The sequence below is a fragment of the Rhipicephalus microplus genome, chromosome 3 (assembly GCF_043290135.1).
Source record: "Rhipicephalus microplus isolate Deutch F79 chromosome 3, USDA_Rmic, whole genome shotgun sequence".
Classification (NCBI taxonomy): domain Eukaryota; kingdom Metazoa; phylum Arthropoda; class Arachnida; order Ixodida; family Ixodidae; genus Rhipicephalus; species Rhipicephalus microplus.
Window position 1 is genome coordinate 88,059,532 of NC_134702.1, and position 17,802 is coordinate 88,077,333.

General features: G+C 44.4%; 1 protein-coding gene across 1 annotated transcript in view; it reads left to right on the forward strand.

Moving 5' to 3' along the window:
* Positions 1-9,748: 9,748 nt before the first annotated feature.
* The window catches only part of LOC142802849 (uncharacterized), a 33,730-nt gene continuing 25,676 nt past the window's right edge, over positions 9,749-17,802 (forward strand). Inside the window, exons 1-2 of the mRNA XM_075887914.1 lie at positions 9,749-9,868; positions 11,014-11,994. Coding sequence (XP_075744029.1) covers positions 9,866-9,868; positions 11,014-11,994 — 984 coding nt within the window. The 5' untranslated portion in view covers positions 9,749-9,865. The remainder of the gene's footprint in view (positions 9,869-11,013; positions 11,995-17,802) is intronic.

The following is a 17,802-nucleotide window of genomic DNA, read 5'->3' on the forward strand; positions in this document are numbered from 1 at the left end:
CACTTGTTGATTTTCGTGTCGTGAGAAAACAGATCCAAGCCACGCGAACACATGTGGAGCCAGAAGCAGGCCAGAAATACGAAGATTAGACAAAGCTGTGCACTACCCATCATTTCCATGCTCGCTGAAGTGCCGTGTGTTACAGCTCCCATAGACACTAGCGCCATACTCCCCTCTAGTTTATATTAAAAAACTCCATGGGTCAACCTGTCCTCTCTGAGAACTAGGCGTCGAAAAGCGCATTTAGACGAGACACGACCAGCCGAAACGAAGGCCATGCACAGCGAGAGCACCCAGCGCACACGCTACGCTTCTTTTATCCCCTCGGTCTATGGATGCGCTTCTCATGAATCGCCAACTCTATGTCACAGCGTTCGTGTGTGACGTGGACCGCGTCTGACTGGCACGCCAGTGCGCGTTTCTTGTAAAGCACATGGGAGCGTTCCCGCGCTCTTCTGGGACGCAGACAGCGTTCTCGTCGACGAGCATCGTGTGAGAGAGCTCAGGTGATGAGCGAGCGTCTTTTGCAGTCAGGTTCGTGCCCCGCTAGTTCCCATTTCATGACAGCCCGTCCACCGCTCGAAGAGATAACGTAAGAGCTGCAGCGTCACTTCTCCCTGAAGTGGCCGTTGTACGTCTACTTGGGCGTCACACTCGCTGTCCACCATCACCTAGAGCCGCACACACACACACAGGGTCCTACAGGGGGCACACCCACACACCTTGGTGTGGCAACACTCAGCGCACAACACATAGTTTTCTAAGCTTGGGATCATCCACAGCCGCAGAGTGGCATTCACAACTTGCGTGGTTGTCCCTTGGTCGTACCTGTCATACGGCTCTGAATGAAGATCGCCATCCTCAGTTCTGCCTGGGCCAGTAGCCTAGGCAGATCCAGCCTATGAGGACGTAAAGGAGATTTGCGCCATCATACTAGCAAGATTTGTGGTAGTTGAGTGGCCAGGGAGAAACCAGTGTTGATTAGGTTTCAATTAATTACTCTCGCTAACATATAACATGTTGTGAAGAGCCACCTCAAAGATCTTTCATGTGGCACACAGTAGAAAAAATCGGGCGATAATTAGAAACATCAGATTCAACAGCCCGAAATAGCAAAAAATCCACGCGATTTTCCACATGCTGGGAAATGCGTAAGTGTTTGGATAGTTATCAAATATTGTATTCAGTACTGGGGCAAATATACTACCCTACGCCTTTAGTATGGAAGTAGCGATGTCATCTCAACCACACAATAAGGATGGTTTCGAGCGTCTAATGTGTGAGGCGATGACCTTTTCATACAGTGAAAGACCACTTGATGTGCTAACTACCTTGTGCTTCTGTTCAGAATCCAAGAGTCGGAGGTCTTATAAATGAATGAAATTTCGTGGAAGAACAGCCAGCAATGGCACAAACCTCGACACCGTACGATTCGAGTAGCCGAAGGACTCCTCACGTTCGCAAATAATGCAGTGTATGAACTGTGGTCTTGTTTATATAGGCATTTCGAGAAAGTTCTGAAAGAGCTGAACTCCCCTTTCCACTTCCTGAATTAATAACATTTAGCCTTTTCGAGTGCGCTATACTTAAGCTTCCTTGCACTTATAGATCCAGGAGAGAACAAGAAAACCAGTGGGAGTATTTTCGTTGTTTCGGTGTATATAACGGCATGAACTTACGCGTGTTGTTTAACTCAAGCTCCGCAAAGTTCTGAACATGCTTAAGAACAATTGGTTTGTGAGTAACCCGTGACTGGTTAAAACGACTGCTGTAGCTTGTAGTTTCAGCACATACAGACAATCTTGGGTGGAATTCGTCAGGACGATCTCAGAGTGCGAAACATCTACGCGTGAATCGTTTGACAGACAGAGATCTAAGGCGTTGTCTCTGCAATGGACGGCTGTGTTCTTTTGCAGTAGAAAATTAAACGCCAGAAAACCCAAGAGCGGGCTCCACTTTTTAAATGAAGTGATTACAATGAGAGAAGGTAAGCGTGCTCCAGTCAATTTCAGGTACATCACCAAGAACAATAATTCTGTGCCCGCTATGAGGAGAAATCGTATGTTCAATAGACGACTACCGTCATGAAACAACGCAGGGAAAATGCTGGGTGGTAAATATTAACTTTCTCGGTGCTCCAGGCTTACTTTCAACCAGTTAAGTTCTTCGAAAGACTTTTCGTCTGTTCTTCAAACTGATTTCAGTGAACTTTCAATGGCAATCAGCACTCCATTGTTTTTCTAGTTGGTTGCCCTGAAATCTCGGTTGTCGTGATGGACGGTGAATCTCGGGAGAAAAAAGTTAAATGAGTAAATTTTAGGGCCCAGCCCCGTTTTAAAAATAGCCGTAATAGGAAAAGAAGACAAAATAATATTAGCGAAAAACTTGTTTTTCTTGGTACGCAAACCACGATCATTCCCGTAGAGAATGTCCACGTTACAAGGCTTATTCGACACTAGGCACTCGCTCATAGAGGTCAAGCATCTCATTATGCAGCACCCCAACGAAAAGGCTGGAAGAGGCATGCATCCCAGAGGCTACATCAAAGGGTCACTCAAGCGCTGTACTGTTTCCTTGTTAGTCTCCACGGAGAGTGAAAAATAGGCCGGAAACATGATTTTAGGTGCCAGAAAGAAATGGGAGACGGATCCGTTGAAGTTATATGCTTTTTTATGTCAGAAGCAGTGGTGTCAGGGCTCAGCTTCGAAACGAAAATGGCTTTTGGCTGCTGCGCATGATGTTGCCATTGAACAGCACAAATAGCCGAAGTCGTCACTGCCCGAACGAGGCAGGTTTTTTGTTCTTTCTCCTTCAGGTGGAAGAGGAGCTACAGAAGACGCCGTCGCAGGAATCACGCTGCATCGTTTGAACGTGCCTTCATCTGGCAGTGAATTCGACGAAAAAAGAGTATTGGAGAGAGGTTGTCCACAGTACGCAGGCGACTTTGAAATCACAGATCGGTCACCGTTCTCCCGCACTGGGAGGGCCGCAGTTGAAATCACTGGCAGGGTGTCCATGCGGTTCTTCAGCACACTACACAGGAAGTGAACCTCTCTACAAAGGGACGTGATGACGTGGACTTGTTGTTTAGCATCCCTGAACTGATCCTTACGCAGTGCTTGTTTTGTTTCCATAGTTAGAATACGTCGTCGCTGGCGAACGGGATTCCCTTTAGCGCATCGAGGAAAAGGTGGCGCGAACCGGAGAGAGATCACCACTTGCAGTGTCACACGTGCAGAGGCAGCTGGTCTGGGAGCTGTATTTCCCACTGCAGAAAGCCACAGAGTAGTTTTCGCTAGTCTTAGCGTCAGCATGGCTTGGATCACACAAATCGCAGAACGAGGGATGTAATCCAGACTTCAGAAGTTGCCGCTCTTCATCTCACCGCGAAAAAATGGGCAGAATCACAGCAGGCGTGTGCCCCGGCTAGGAGCCATGGTGCGAGATTAATAATAATAATAATAATAATAATAATAATAGTAATAATATAATAATAATAATAATAATAGTAATAATAATAATAATAATAATAATAATAATAATAATAATAATAATAATAATAATAATAATAATAATAATAATAATAATAATAATAATAATAATAATAATAATAATAATGTAATAATAATAATAATATTAATAATAATAATAATAATAATAATAATAATAATATAATAATAATTATTATGATATAGTAATAATGAAAACCATAACAATATTATGAGTTATAGCCGCAATAAATAAAACAGCGAAGGTGGGGATAACAGTAATAAAGAGGGACTTGCTTATTGCCATCATAGATAACGGAAAGTACAGGTGAAAGCGAAAAATAGCGCACTATCATGTGCTAAAGCCGTGAAAGCAAAAAAAGAGAAAAAAGTTGAATTAATACTTTTGTTTTGTCAGTGATTAAGAACGGCTAAAATGATTACATAGTAGTGATCCAAAAGCTGTTATGTGTTGTGCAACGTAGGTAAACTTCGATATAACGAATATATTGAAATCAATGATTCGATGTATAGAAGAGTTCTATATTGAATTTAGATTCTTAAACCAACGCAAATTTATCGAATACTTCATTTTTTTTGCAATGCAAGTGCCAGTACCATATATGCTTAATACGGGAGCACAAAAATCGAATTCACACAACGCGAAAGTCTATTCTTTTCCACTAGAGGTCCACTGACCAGGGATTGATGCGGCCCAGGTCAAGAAGTCTTCTTCATTACGGTCAAACGTCACACCTGAATCACGAAGTATTGCCGGTACAGTGCAATGTGGTCATACTGAATAATAATTCGTAGAATCCTAAGGCAGCTCAACCATATTGAGTGTTGCAGTTGCAGCTGCAGACGCCCCAAGTTACGTGCGGCACAATCCATTTTGCCACAGGCGCCCGCAGACATTTAGATTTGTCATCTCTGGTTTTCTTCTTATGCGACACTGAAGCATTTATTTATAATAAAACTTTTGATGAATACGTGTTCGAGTGATGTTCAAAATAGATCGTATATTATGGACGTGAAGTTGAGCAATGTGAAGCAATGTATTTCACTGGCAATTTTGTTATAACAAAGTTCTTCATTGGAACTTGCTATTCAGGCTCGTGGTAACATGTGATCGTGAAAATTAGACAGATGGATATCCCTCATTCAAATCCAAAAGCGCCGTCTGTGGGGTGTGGTCATTAGTATGTGCGTGTGTGAACGATTAGTTGATATGTGAGTATGAGGTTGCATGTAATTGTCCAAAATAAGTTTAACTGCATATGTTTTGTGAAGCGAATCGCAATTCTTATCATACCGAACACGAGGACGTCTAGAAAAGACGAAAAATAATGGAATCGCGAGCATCAGTCGAAATATACTACACGTATATGAAATGCTCATCATCCAACACATGGAAAACAAGTAATAGCTATTGGTACATTTTCCACTTCGATAGGCCTTCAGTCAATGGATGGACCGAAAGATATAAGTGGACACCATACAAGTGACAGTACAGAAATTAGTAGCTGTGGACCTCTCGGTACACTACTAGTGCCTGGTGCAATTCCACTGAGCTATACCAACTCACAATAATGATAGTTCAGAAACACTGCATTTATTTTTCTCGCCTTCTTCCTCCAACCATGATCTTACCTGGCAAAAAGTTACTAACCTGCAGGCTACCTACGAATGCAATCAAGGTCCCAGGCTGGCAACCACAGCTACGTGATGAAGCCGCCCTCTGTTTTTGCAAGCATCACCGATCGACGTGCCTTGGAGTCCCAGGAGCTCTCCTGAAAGGTTCGCTAGAGCGGCGGCGGGGAGGCCAGCACAACTCTAATACCAAAAGGAAGCATATACACTGTAGGCTGGTGGGAGTGGTGCTGGCATGTGAGAGCGGTGAAGTCGTACTGGACATAACGTTAAAGAGCGCCCTTAGGGGAAGCTCAGTAGTTTCAGCGCAAGGATAGCTTTTGGTGAATTTTTGTAGGAAACGATATGGTTAGTGCAATTGGCTGTCCACTGTCATTCGCTACAGTGAAAACGCAATAGGTGTTTTGAGTGCAGCTCGAACATGCACAAACAGTGTTTTCTTTCGCCTACCGCTAACAAAGAGTGGGTATAGTGCTCGACTTTTGACTGCAAGGTAATAGAATAGAATCGCGATCACTGTTGTCGCATTTTAGATGGAGGTGAAAATGCTTTAGGCTCGGGTACTTCAAGTGGGGTTCGCATTAGGAGCCCTAAGTTGTCGAAATTGCCCTTTTCTTTAACTACGGCATCCTACTTAAATATGTAGTTTTAGGATTCGCCAGTGGGATGTGAAATGCTTTCCCACCTTCAAGCATCCGACTGTGTCTCTGGGTGAGCTCTGTAGCGTATGCATGAGCATGGACACAGGTTAACCTATTACTGAACAGCGCTCACCTTGGTGCTTCTCTCACCAAAGTGCTGCGCACTGAATATAGCATAATGAGAACTAGTGTATATATGTGCCTTCTGCTGTTAGTTTTCAGTGAAAAACTCTATACACTATGCCAATGTGTATGCAGAATACCTGAGCTTTTACAAGACTTAAACAACTGTCATGAACGATAATCTTCGAGATGGAGAAGTGCAACTAGGCTTCCTATTCAGTGGCTAGATGTCAAGTGGCACGGTAGCTGCCAAACGTCAATATATATCGTAGAAGATATTATACACCAATACACAATAGACACTCAGCTACTTCCATATAGATACGACTGAATTTCATCAACTACCTATTTAAATAGCGGAAAGATCGACCATCTTTCTTTGTTGAAAGAAACATGGAAGTTTATGTGAACTTGCAATCTGTCAGAACGTCTAAACGTAACGAAATGAAAACAAGTATGGCGCCTTTTACAGCTCTCAAATATGAATGAACAGCAGAGCTCGCAGCAAGTGCCACCACCTTGGAACTGCAGACGGTATTTTTTTTAAACAGACACTAAATACCAACGAAGATTTCGTTCAAATTGATAAACTGCTCTCTGAAAACTACAATGCTGCTAGTTTTACAATCGTAAGTTCATTTGCAGAGCTGAAGTATAATTTTGAAGCCTCTTCGAGGGACATCCATTATTTCAAAGTGGAGTTTTGATATATTTCTGACATGGGCGATATGATTGATATTGACTAATATCGGAAGCTTAACGTCCCAAAACCACCATATGATTATGAGAGACGCCGTAGTGGAGGGCTCCGGAAATTTTGACCACCTGGGGTTCTTTAACGTGCTCCCAAATCTGAGCACACGGGCCTACAGCATTTTGGCCTGCTTCTAAAATGCAGCCGCCGCAGCCGGGGTTCGACCCCACGACCTTAGCCACTAGACCACTTCGGCGGGGGCATGGGTTCTATGAGATTTTCTAAAACTTTGTATGCTAGGTCTACAATATTCACAGATGACAACGTTTTTGTAGCATTCGTGCGTCCCTGCTCGCCATCTTACTGAAGGTTTAGCAACACATTCAAAATAAAAAAAGAAAGACTGCTTAAGGCCCTAATGCACGTGACGTAACTCAATTCGCTCGTGCTATCTCTTCCTGTTTAGCTTGCAGTGCGTTGATTAGGACGAGAAAAAAAATCGCATATTAGAACGAATTTTCGTTACTGTGCTCACAGAATAACGTGCTGTTCTCAGCACAGCACCACACCCAACTCTGCGAGTTTGTTCTTTATTTCTTTCGGGACACTGGGCGCGAAAATCAGCTCTCGAATCCACCCCGCATGTCGTCGGTCATGGACACCATTTTTAATCTCCTCCTCTCTTCCTCACATCTTTATTACGCTCTACGCTTTCGCCTACAAGCGCTCAAGCATGCTTCTAGTTAGAGCACCAAAGATTCCGTTCTTCCTCTTTTCAAGCTCTTCTCCTAGTCTTCCTAACTATACTAGTACTTAACGGACTTTAACCTCTCTCAGTGGTCAATTCGTGAAAGTATAAATTCTCCTAGTGAAGCCTTTCGATGTTTACTTAAAAAATTGTTGCAGGGCTCGTGTAACAAGGTATTCTCGCCAACGGAACGGTAGACAACAAGATGACAGGATCTTACGTATTACGTATGTTACGAATATGAAGCGCCTCTCATGTTCTTTCTTTGCCATGCTAGAAATCGTTATGTATGCTAGGGTCTCTGGGATAGTGTCTATACTGGTATCCTCGAACCATAAATTGGGTTTCCAATGATAGTGAAAGAATCCGCCACGCAGAATACTGAATCCAGTGAGACACAGGCAGAAATAATACAGGCTCCAGTGGGCGCATCCTCACTCCAGTAATTATCTCAGTTTCATCGTTTCCCAGTGTACGCCGGTTCTACAAAGGCGAAACCAGCACCCCTGAGACTGTGACCCCGTGCTATTAAACTGCGCTCATAGACGTTCCAATGAACCCGACTGAAAATCAGTCTATCTGGTCCTCGCGTCCCTTTCCAAGCCTTTTCTCAAACATGCCCGACATCCTAAACCAAAATAGAACTATACTTCATTTAATGCAGGAAAGAACACCATGCAGATCACTTTAAGAAATAACGAGATAACTCATTCGGAAAGCATTTATATTTTTGACTTTTAAGATCTCAAATCATTTATGTCTTGTATTTTTTACACTTTGTGCATCATGTCATTGTGACTGACTGTTCCTTTCATTTCTCTTTATTATATGTTCCAATAAGTAGATAACACCTTTTTAGAATACAGTTTAAAACATTTCACCGGTGTCACTTTGAGGGCAAATGCATGCCGTATTGGAGCACTTTATTTCATTAACTCGTGCCTGAGTGCTCATTCGGTAATACTACCACCACTGAAATAAGGTCTGCATTCATACTCTCTTGCCGTTTACTTGCGAGAGAGTCGAGAAGGTTTTTGAATGATTTTTGCTTAAATTTGAATAAAAAGATGCGTTTGTTATGTTAAAAAATAATAATTAAAAATTTTGATTTCGCTGAACTACGATATGATTATGACAGAGGCCGTAGAGGAGGGCTTAGGAATATTTTGTCACCTAAGTGTTTTTAACGAGCACCTAAATCTGCGTGAACGGACCTAAAGCTTTTTTGCATTCATTGGAAATGCGGTCATTACTGTCGCAAGCGGATCCTGCGACCTGTGGGTCCGTTGCCGAGTGTCTTGGCCAGACCACCGTGGCTGGTTGGTTGTATTGCTTCCATTTAAATGACAGCTTTCTTTATATCTTCGTGCAATCTACACCACATGGTGTCGAATATAGAAACCCTTTTAAACCAAGATGTACCGTTTCATTGTGTGTTCATGATGCTTCCTGGTAGAGTGCTCTTGTTCTGCTGCAGGGTAGCGTCACCTATTCAGGAAAATAATGAGCCTTCAGTCCTGTGCACTGAGGGAATTGTAACAATTTTGTCTTTAACAAACAAACATACCAGACTGTGCTATGCCCTCCCTCTTACTTTTTCCTTCCTTTTCTCTTTCATGTCACGCCTCTTTACCATCGTACTCCTTCCGCAGCTCCTTCCTATGCTACACTTTGCTTGGCTATGCTGAGAGCGCCTCGTCACATATGCTCTGTAAGTGCTGCTTTAGTTTCACCATGCAAGGCTGCCATGTCTTACCCTCTCCCCTTTTCCTTTCTTTTCTCCTCATCATCACAACACTTCTTCTCCTCCTTAATCTCCTTTCATATCCTCTTGCTACAGCCTATTCTACACGGCTTTTACATGCACGGAGCTGCTTCGAGCATACCCACGCTCCTGGCGCATACCCACGAAGTTTTTTTTTCTGTACGATGCAACACTGCAATTTGTGCCTAAACAGATCCAGTGAAAGAAAATCAAGTGTCATGCAAGCCAGGTTATCAAATGAAAAAATGAGTGTCTCTATATTGTAGCGCCTACTAGAGAACATCCGGTTATGCGGCACTACTGAGTGGCTCTGTCAGCATTGAAAGATCTGTGCCGTACTGAAATATTTATCGCTACGCGTTGAGTTGAATGTGTAATGTACTACTGGGGCTTTGATAAGTCAGTTACTCTCTTTTTTTCTCTTGCATCTTTCGCGATGAAAGAGAACGTGTTTTATACAATTTGAAATAGTAAGAGTCAATCCTTTACACGTTCAAGCAAAACTAAAACACGACAAAAAACAGCAAAAAAGTTGCTTTCTACTTCGTCTACTGCGACATGCACGTGCCGTTCAGCTGCTGGTGTCCATAAAAATAATTTTTATTAAGAAACGCGCTAACTTTTCTCTTGCCAATGGTATGGGTTGGTTCAATTTTTTTCTTCTCGAAGCCAACCGTCCAGTATAAAAGCTGGAAATTCTGACCGCCAAGCCAGAAGCATCTGCTCCTCCAAGGGATAAAGACCACATTCAACATGGTAAGTCGCATCAAATAACTCTGTAGTGATCGCCTACTTTCTAGAAGGACTCTGTGAAAATTAGTGGCATAAATTATTGAAAATCATTACTTATATAATACAATGACCGTTTCACTGACTTTCTTTGACATTTAAGAACTTAGCTCTTAAAGCTGTTTTGCTTGACTGATCACACGCTTTATTATATGTAATATTGCCATATCTATAAGCTTAGTGCACCAATCTGAACAAATATTTTCAAATATACTTGGAAGCATACATTTTAAGTCAACCAACAGTGATCCACTACTCAGCGAAAAAGAATATCCCTAAATATTCAAAGGAACTCAATGGCACTAAACCTCAATGAATACAGGAGAACGCAAAATTGTTGACTGAAATTAGTGCTTTGTCAATCAGTTTTTATAGTGTGCCAGCGATAACTTCGAAAGTTACTAATTGTTTTTAAAAAATCGGGCTAAATGTGTAACCTATATCTGTTATCGTACCACATATTCCCCTTTGCAGTGTGTAGCATGGAAGACGCATCTTTCTGAGCATTCACACTTCAATAAATTTTAGCTATTGTGTAGGCATGGTACATCGTTTTAAGATCAACTGGTTTTCCGCCCAGGTAAAACAAAAGTGCTGCTGTCCAGCAAAACACATGTATTGTTTGAAGAGTCACATATGTTGTAATATTGTATTTGAGGGCAATAATTAAATTGGTTATTTTCCCAAAGGTCTGCTAAGGAATGTTAGAGTTCCCACGGTATGCATATGAAAAGGACTTGTCTCACGAAGGTACTTATATAGCGGTGACACCCGAAACGTCCCAGATAAGAACAGACTCAACTTCTCTGTATCGCAAAATTTTCCTTCGTTCAATTATAAAAACTTTGTTCTAATCACTTCCAAGCAATTCACTTATACTGAAAAATTCATTCCACAATTATATTACTTCTGTCCCTGTGCTACAATAGTTTTTACCTCATTCATATTTTTAAAACATTATTATACCTACTTAGAAACCTTCGACAAAGTGGTTACTTAAACATTTATATATTGTTCCACTATCTGAGCATACAATAACAAAAAATATCTACGTCATTTCAATTCAGAATAATCAGTGCATAAAATATCAACCTGTGTTTCTCTCTTTCTAGCTGCGTGCCTGCATTGTGCTTGCCCTGGCCATCAGTGCCGTTCATAGTCACCCTGTTGGTAGCTACACCCTAGCCAGCAACCTCGGCTATGGTCTCGGCTACGGCAACCTCGGCTACGCTGGTCTGGGCTATGGTGGTCTTGGTCTCTCTCATTACGGTCTCTCCCACGGAGTTGGTTACTCTGGATTGACCGGCTACGGTGTTGGTTATGGATACGGATATGCCCCAGCTGCTAGCTACGCCGTCCATGCTGCTCCTGCTGTTGCCGCCGTCCACGCTGCTCCAGCTGTTACCGCCGTCCACGCTGCTCCAGCCGTGACTGCTGTACACGCTGCCCCAGCTGTTACTGCTGTCCACGCCGCTCCAGCTGTTGCAACCTACGCCGCTGCTCCAGCAGTCACCAGGGTGGTACAGTCAGCTCCTGTCGTTGCTGCAGCCCCAGCCGTCACTTACGCTGCTGCCCCAGCTGTCACCAGGGTTGTTCAGTCGGCTCCAGTTGTCGCCGCTGCCCCAGCTGTCACTCGTGTCGCCTACAGCGCCCCAGCTGTCACCAGGGTTGTCCAACAGACCGCTCACGTTGTCGCTACTGCCCCAGCTGTCGCCACCTACGCCGCTGCCCCAGCCGTGACCGCTGTTCACGCTGCTCCAGCCGTCGCTGCCGTCCACGCCGCCCCAGCTGTTGCCACCGTCGCCCACGCTGCCCCAGCTGTCGCCACCTACAGCGTCGCTCATGCCGCCCCAGCCCTCGCTACCTACGGCGTTGCTCATGCCGCCCCAGCCTACTACGGCTATGGCGTTGGCTCCCTCGGCTATGGAGTTGGCAGCTACGGTTACGGACATGGTCTTCTCGGCTACGGCCTCAACTACGGCTATGGTCTTGGCTCTCCACTGAACTACGCCACCCTCCTCCGCAAGAAGAAGTGTAAGTTTGGCATTTTTACCGGACATTTATCACTGTTGTGTGACTGTGGCTCATTATTTGTGAGTGTTATTAATCACGAATTTCTTGTTTCCTTTTTGCAGAAATTTGCATCTTCCCTACCATCTGATTCTACCGAATGTGCAAAGCAACGGAGCAGCTTGTTTCGACGTTTCGATCTAATATATTGGTTATGGTCGTACAATAAACTGCTCTGCCCAAAATGTAGACTGTTTTTTACCACTTGATGACATTGATAATGTTAGAGAAGTATAGGGACCTATAAGGGGGGGGGGGGGCTTGAGTTCATAGGCTGTATGTTGCTTTGGCTATAATTGCCACTACATGTGTGAGACAGAAGTAATAGTGCCTTTTTTGCAGGCATCGCTTCAAAAATGTAGCCTTGCATAGGCCAAGGTTCTCTTTAGCAAACGTTGTTCAACACCGAACATTGTATCACTGGAAGTATTTGCTTCTTGCAACGCATAAAAAAGCTCTGATTGAGGTAATGCTTCATGGATGCCTCGTCCTATGCACAACCAATTCAATTCGTTAATATACTCTAAAATGCTTCTTTGTGATCACGAATTTCACCTTTTCCTGATTTACTTAATTGACTCAGTATTTTATACATGATCTTCGGCCCTGATTTCTGTAACTGGATTGTAGAAACCAACATATTCCTATCTATGAAAAACACACTGGGAAGGTCCACTATAGTTTAGGATAGAAATGATCAACGTAAAGAAAAGGCGTGTAGTTTTGATATGATGCTTCAGATAGGCTAGGCTTCAGCTTTCTGATCGTCCTCATGCTCAGGCGACAGCGTGACGTACAGTAGCAAAGCTTTTCAGCAGGACAAGCATGACACTTGTGCAACCCAACAATGTCCATATACTTGTACAACTGGAATTTTGACTAAAACAAAACAGCTTTCAAATTGAGAGTCGTCTCGTCTGGAGCCACTTTTCACGCGTGAAAAGTTCACAAACATCATTAGGAATACGCATGAACAAACAGGAATAAGTCATACGCATGAATAAATTGCAGTTTTTGGCAAGAAGCATAGTAATATTTGAGATTAAGCGGTCATCATCAGCTTTTGTGCGATAACTGGCGCGCACTTGTAAGCTGAACATTCGAGAACCCACGTATTGTCAGCATAGTATGATATTATAACAATAATTAGTTCAATGAAACTCCCAGAATAGCAAGGTGCGTGTTTAAATAGCCTGAAGGGTTCAGCGGTGGAACATCCAGTCACCTCATATACGGACAGTCATCTCAATTAAGAAAACACTTGTTGTATGAGGTGGTATGTGTAACGTAAATACAGCACTGCTTTATTTAGCATTACTTTGTCAGTATCAGCAGTTGGCCTGGGTCACTGGCAATGGTGGGCTATGGACTTAAGTCAGACGCTTCACGGTTTTGAGATTCATAAGCATCAGTACTCTCCCAACCATAAGTCACAGCGCAAGGTCACTGTACGAATGATATCATGCGTGACGTTTATACTCAAGTGATGTGACTGACCAGCATGTGAGCGCGGCTGGAAGCTCCACTACTATGCTTTTTAAGCAATAGAAATATGCCACGAAGTCTTTTGTGAGTTGTGCCACAATTTTATAAGAAATGCTAAGTGTTTCTGGCATCACTATATTAAATAACTACGTGGACAAAGCAAGCCTCCTAGTTATACTGATTTCCTATGCCACAGCAAGATTTCGTCTGCTTCTTAGATGAACGTACATGGCTCTACACTTGTGGAAGCAAACATTAATGCCGTTCCCTTCATGACTGCCGGCCCACGCTGCCACACCGCATAAAGGATGAACAGCTCACAACAAAATCACCATTTAAAATAAATTTCTTTGACTCTCGAGTGAATACGTTTCCAAAACTTATTATTCACAAGAATCTATACACCATAGGCGTACGGAAAGGTATAACACACGAATAAGCGAATATCTTTTAAACCTGCCCATTTCAAGAGTGGCGTATTATGTTTACGACAGGAGGCTGTTTTCTTAAGTGGTTTTATGTCTAAGTGTAAGAGTAGCAAACGTTTTGGTTTCTTTCTGCCACATCCTCCACAGCACCCACCCACTTCTTAATCGACGTGCTCTCTTTCGCCTACCTGGCGCATCCGCCATGCTTATTTGATCCAGCCTATTTTTTGAGTGAGTCTTCTTTACACGAATGCTTCAATAAAGCAATTTTAAAGCAAAAGCTGTTATCAGATCACAAGAACGGTCGCGTGTGCCATGTACGCCGCCGCTTCTGCCGCCTCCACCGGTGTCCGTAACCAGTATCGAACAAAATTAGACGAAAAAATAAGTGAACGAAAAACTCCAAGTACACAAAGACAATCGAACGTGGGTCCTACGGGTACCGTCATAGTATTTTTCCGCACAGAGCCACGCCAGGGCTTGAAGCTCCGTTGCAAAATGCCCTGAGATAAGCGCGTTGTCGGGAAAGGAATCGCGTTACTGTGTATAATAAAGCCTTTTAGAACAGCAAATGAACAACGAGGTGTCACACAGCGCGACTTTCGTAATGAGTGGGTAGTCATACGCGCCCACTTATTACAAAAGCTTCAGGCATGATTCTTCATCATTGTAAGACACAGCATAAACATAATTCATAAAATTCCTTTGTAGATGTGTGGTGGGTGCCACACTTCTCCGCAGAATGGCATCGAATGGCAGGGTGAACGCCTTTATACTACAGAATAATTAGGGTGAATAATGGTGTAGTGAAATAATGGAGAGTACCTTAGTAACCTGCTGTTTGCCGATGACATTGCATTGCTGAGTAACTCAGGGGATGAATTGCAACTCATGATTACGGAGTTAGACCAGGAGAAAAGAAAGGTGGGCCTTAAAATAATCTCCAGAAAACGAAAGTAGTGTACAATAACCCCGGAAAAGAGCAGCGCTTCGAGATAAGTAATAGTGCACTTCAAGTTGTAAAAGACTGTCTACTTAGGGCAGGTAATAACCACGGAGCTAAACCACGAGATTGAAGTAACTAGAAGAATAAGAATGTGGTGGAGCACATTTGGCAAGCACTCTCAAATTATGACAGGTAGATTGCCACTATCCCTCAAGAGTAAGGTATATAACAGCTGTATATTGCCGGTACTTAGCCACGGAGCAGAAAACTGGAGACTTACAAACAGAGTTCAGCTAGAATTGAGGATGACGCAGCAGGCAATGGAAAGAAAAATGGTAGTTGCAACCTTAAGAGACAAGAAGAGAGCAGAATGGATTAGGGAGCAAACGGGGGTTAAAGATATCATAGCTGAAATCAGGAAGAGGAAATGGACATGGGCCGGGCAAGTAGCGCGTAAACAGGATAACCGCTGGTCATTAAGGGTAACTGACTGGATTCCCGGAGAAGGTAAGCGGGTTAGGAGAAGACAGAAGGTTAGGTGGGCAGATGAGATTAAGAAGTTTGCGGGTATAAATTGGCAGCAGCAAGCACAGGACCGGGTTAACTAGCGGAACATGGGAGAGGCCTTTGTTCTGCAGTGGACGTAGTCAGACTGATGACGATGGTGATGATGAATGGTGTAGTGGGTGCCTTACAAACTTGCTTGTTTCAGTTAAACAAAGAGAGTTTGAAAAAAGGCTCTGAAAGAGCGCTCTTTCAGCCTTCGCTGTAACTGTGCTGCGCGTTCTGCTCAGGCCTGGTGGTTTTTTTTTTTGTTTGACAACAGCTTGACTTTAGCACAGGAAAAGGTGCACACATGAGGGGCTACAAGGTAAGATGCTTTGACAGTTTTTTTTTCTGTTTTGCCTGGAAGCCGTTCATATGTCCCTCTTCATGGCTCTGCCACGGTGCTCTTTCCTTAGGGTGTTCAGTTGTCGTTTAGAGCAGAAGAGCTCAATATGCAACGCCTTTTAGCAGAACAGTGACCACGTGAAAAGCATGATTTCTAATGAGCCTTAAATTGCGTTGGCGCATAACCGTAAGAAAAACTGTTGACTCTTCAATGCATTCGGTTACTTCCTAGCAATATAAATATTGTTACGGAAAAGAAGAGACGCCGTAACGACGAGGCTGGGGATTAGATATATTCCAAACCTGCGGTAATGGCGTGCCCGGTTCACCAGCGATCGAGCGGAGACAACCCTTCGTCTTCCTCGTCAGGCACACACGCGCGTCGCCCCCTAGAATATCAGTATACAAGCATGTAGCATAACCCCCGGCGGCGCAAGCGCCGTCTCGGCGCATTTAGATGTCAACGTCACTAGGAGAGTTGTAGGGCTTCAAGCGCGCAACATGTGCAATATCGGTAGCGTGTTGGGCACATGAAGGCAATGGGGTGGCAGGACCAATTTCATATGTTACAGGCGTAACCACACGGAGGACACGGTATGGGCCTGTGTAGCGAGTAAGCAGTTTTTCTGACAAGCCAACTTGACGGGTCGGAGACCAGAGCAGTACCAAAGAACCGGGTGGAAAGTGTACGTCGCGGTGTCGTTGGTCATACAAGCGCCGTTGCTTCTCTTGAGAGGTCAGAAGGCGAGTACGGGTGATTTCGCGTGCGTGAGCGGCCCGAGTGATAGCGTCCATGGCATATTCGCTGGTCGGTACTCCAGGAGACGGTATGACGGTGTCTAGAGGCAATGTTGGTTTTCGGCCAAACAGCAGAAAAAATGGAGAGTAACCGGCAGTGTCATGGCGCGAAGAATTGTAGGCAAATGTGACGTACGGCAACGCGAGATCTCAGTCGGTGTGGTTGGTAGAAACATACTTAGCGAGCATGTCTGTAAGAGTTCGATTTAGGCGCTCCGTGAGTCCATTGGTTTGCGGGTGGTATGACGTAGTCAGCTTGTGTCTAGTTTTACAGGACTGCAAGATGTCGGCTATGACCTTCGACAAAAAGGTGCGGCCACGATCTGTAAGCAGCTGCCGTGGGGCTCCGTGTTGCAAAATCACGTCCTTGAGGAGGAAGTCGGCGACATCTGTGGCGCAGCTTTTTGGGAGAGCTCGTGTGATGGCATAACGCGTGGCGTAGTCGGTGGCCACGGCTATCCACTTGTTACCCGAGGAAGACAAGGGAAAAGGGCCAAGTAGGTCCAAGCCAACGCGGAGGAACGGTTCTGACGGAATATCGAGTGGTTGAAGGCATCCGGCGGGAAGTGTCGATGGCGTTTTGCGGCGCTGACATTTCTCACAAGCCGCAACGTACCTCCTGACTGAGCGTGCAAGCCCTGGCCAGTAGAAGCGTCGGCGTATTCGGTCGTAAGTGCGTGACACACCAAGGTGACCAGCAGTCGGAAGGTCATGAAGTTCATGTAGAACTTCCGAGCGAAGGTGTTTCGGAATGACAAGCAGCAGAGCCGGTCCATCCGGCTCAAAACTTTGGCGGTATAATACACCATCGTGGAGCACGAACGAGCGATAGGACTGACTGGAAGATGGTGATTCGAGGCTCTCAATGATAGCACGCAAGGACGCATCATAGCGCTGCTCGTCACCGATGCATGTCACTTGCGAAAGGGAAAAGACGCAAGGCTCGGTGTCGGTGTCATGCATAGAGCTCGACTCAGCGACCGGGTAGCGCGACAGGCAGTCTGCGTCCTGATGTAGGCGTCCGGACTTGTACGTCACCGTAAATGTATACTCTTGGAGTCGCAGAGCCCAGCGCCCGAGCCGGCCAGTAGGATCCTTCAGTGACGTAAGCCAACATAGCGCATGATGGTCAGTTATCACAGTGAAATTAGTGCCATATAAATATGGGCGGAACTTTGAGACTGCCCAAACAAGAGCAAGACATTCACGCTCCGTAATAGAATAGTTGCGCTCAGCAGCTGTGAGGAGGCGGCTAGCGTAGGCGACAACTCGGTCGTGTCCCC